Source organism: Propithecus coquereli, unplaced genomic scaffold (genome assembly GCF_000956105.1).
Source record: "Propithecus coquereli isolate 6110/MARCELLA unplaced genomic scaffold, Pcoq_1.0 Scaffold220, whole genome shotgun sequence".
NCBI lineage: Eukaryota > Metazoa > Chordata > Mammalia > Primates > Indriidae > Propithecus > Propithecus coquereli.
This window is the reverse complement of record NW_012147190.1, coordinates 2,904,951-2,906,076: the sequence shown is the minus strand read 5'-3', so window position 1 is coordinate 2,906,076 and position 1,126 is coordinate 2,904,951. Positions and strand designations below refer to the sequence as shown.

The 1,126-nt window shown below is 34.8% G+C and overlaps 1 protein-coding gene across 1 annotated transcript in view; it reads left to right on the top strand.

The window, feature by feature from the left end:
- GABRB2 (gamma-aminobutyric acid (GABA) A receptor, beta 2) overlaps positions 1 to 1,126 on the top strand; it is a 349,441-nt gene that overhangs the window by 314,354 nt on the left and 33,961 nt on the right. The window contains exon 9 of the mRNA XM_012644788.1: positions 720 to 830. Within this exon, the coding sequence (XP_012500242.1) occupies positions 720 to 830 (111 nt within the window). The remainder of the gene's footprint in view (positions 1 to 719; positions 831 to 1,126) is intronic.

Here is a 1,126-nt window from a genome sequence, read left to right as displayed (position 1 = left end):
CTGAATAATTTTTCCTCTGGAGTAGTTAAAAAAATATAATTTCTATCCTAGTGTCAAGAGAGTCCTTCCTGTTATCCTTTGCATTCTTCTATTTGTGTGTGTGTGTGTGGGTGTGTGTGTGTGTGTGTGTGTCCTAGTAGAATTTGCCTTTGATTGATTTCACCCACTATTCTTGCTCATACTTCAAATTTTCAGCTCTCTTTATTTTTCTTTTAAGCTTGATTTTGTGCCTCTGTTTACTTTTCTGCTAATTACTGAGTATATGCATACTTGGGAATCTAGTTATTTTTGCCTATTCACCACCTTGGTTCTTGCATATCTGAAATGCCTCCAGTATCCATATTGCATCAAGAAACCTAAAACCACCAGTTTTCTAAATAAAGCCACACCAAAGAGATCTCCATTGGAGGGTGTTCTTTATTCTGCATTCATGAAATTCTGTGTGTTGTCTTTATTCATTGTGTCTATTCTTTTGTAATGCAAAGCCACTAAGATTCTTTCAATCTATTTATTCCTACTGCCTGGAATTTGATTTTTTAAAAATAATACACATAAAAAAACAACTTATTGGAATTTTATTCTCGGTTAACATTGGTCTTTCTTTATGCTTTCTAAAGACCAATAGCATTTATCTATATCCAATTTACTTTGACCATCAGTCCTAATCCAGTGGCATCAGTCGACTTAATTAGCACATTCTCTACTTTGTCTTCCAGATTTTTTATAAAGATATTAAACAAAATGGGACCCAATATCGATCCTTGTGGGACCCTACTGGAAACTTCTCCCCAACTAGACGGACTACCAATTACGATTTCTCTCTGTATACGGTTAGATAGCCAGTTTTTAATCCATTTATTTGTATTTCTGTTGGAGCCAATTTGTTTAGCTGTTCCCTTTAAAATAATGTATGGTGTCTTTGCAGATAACCTATGGACATGTATCCCACAGAGACTTGGGGACAAGTTAAAATTTTTTTGTGAGGCTCTAGTTGGGTTTTCCCAGGTTTGTTTTATCAATATAGCAATGGTGAGCCTAAGCCTTAGTTTCAATTCAGGAATCATTGTTGTGCTAGAGAAAGAAACTAAATGGGCCATTTTGAGATTGTTTTTCATTTATTCTGAGA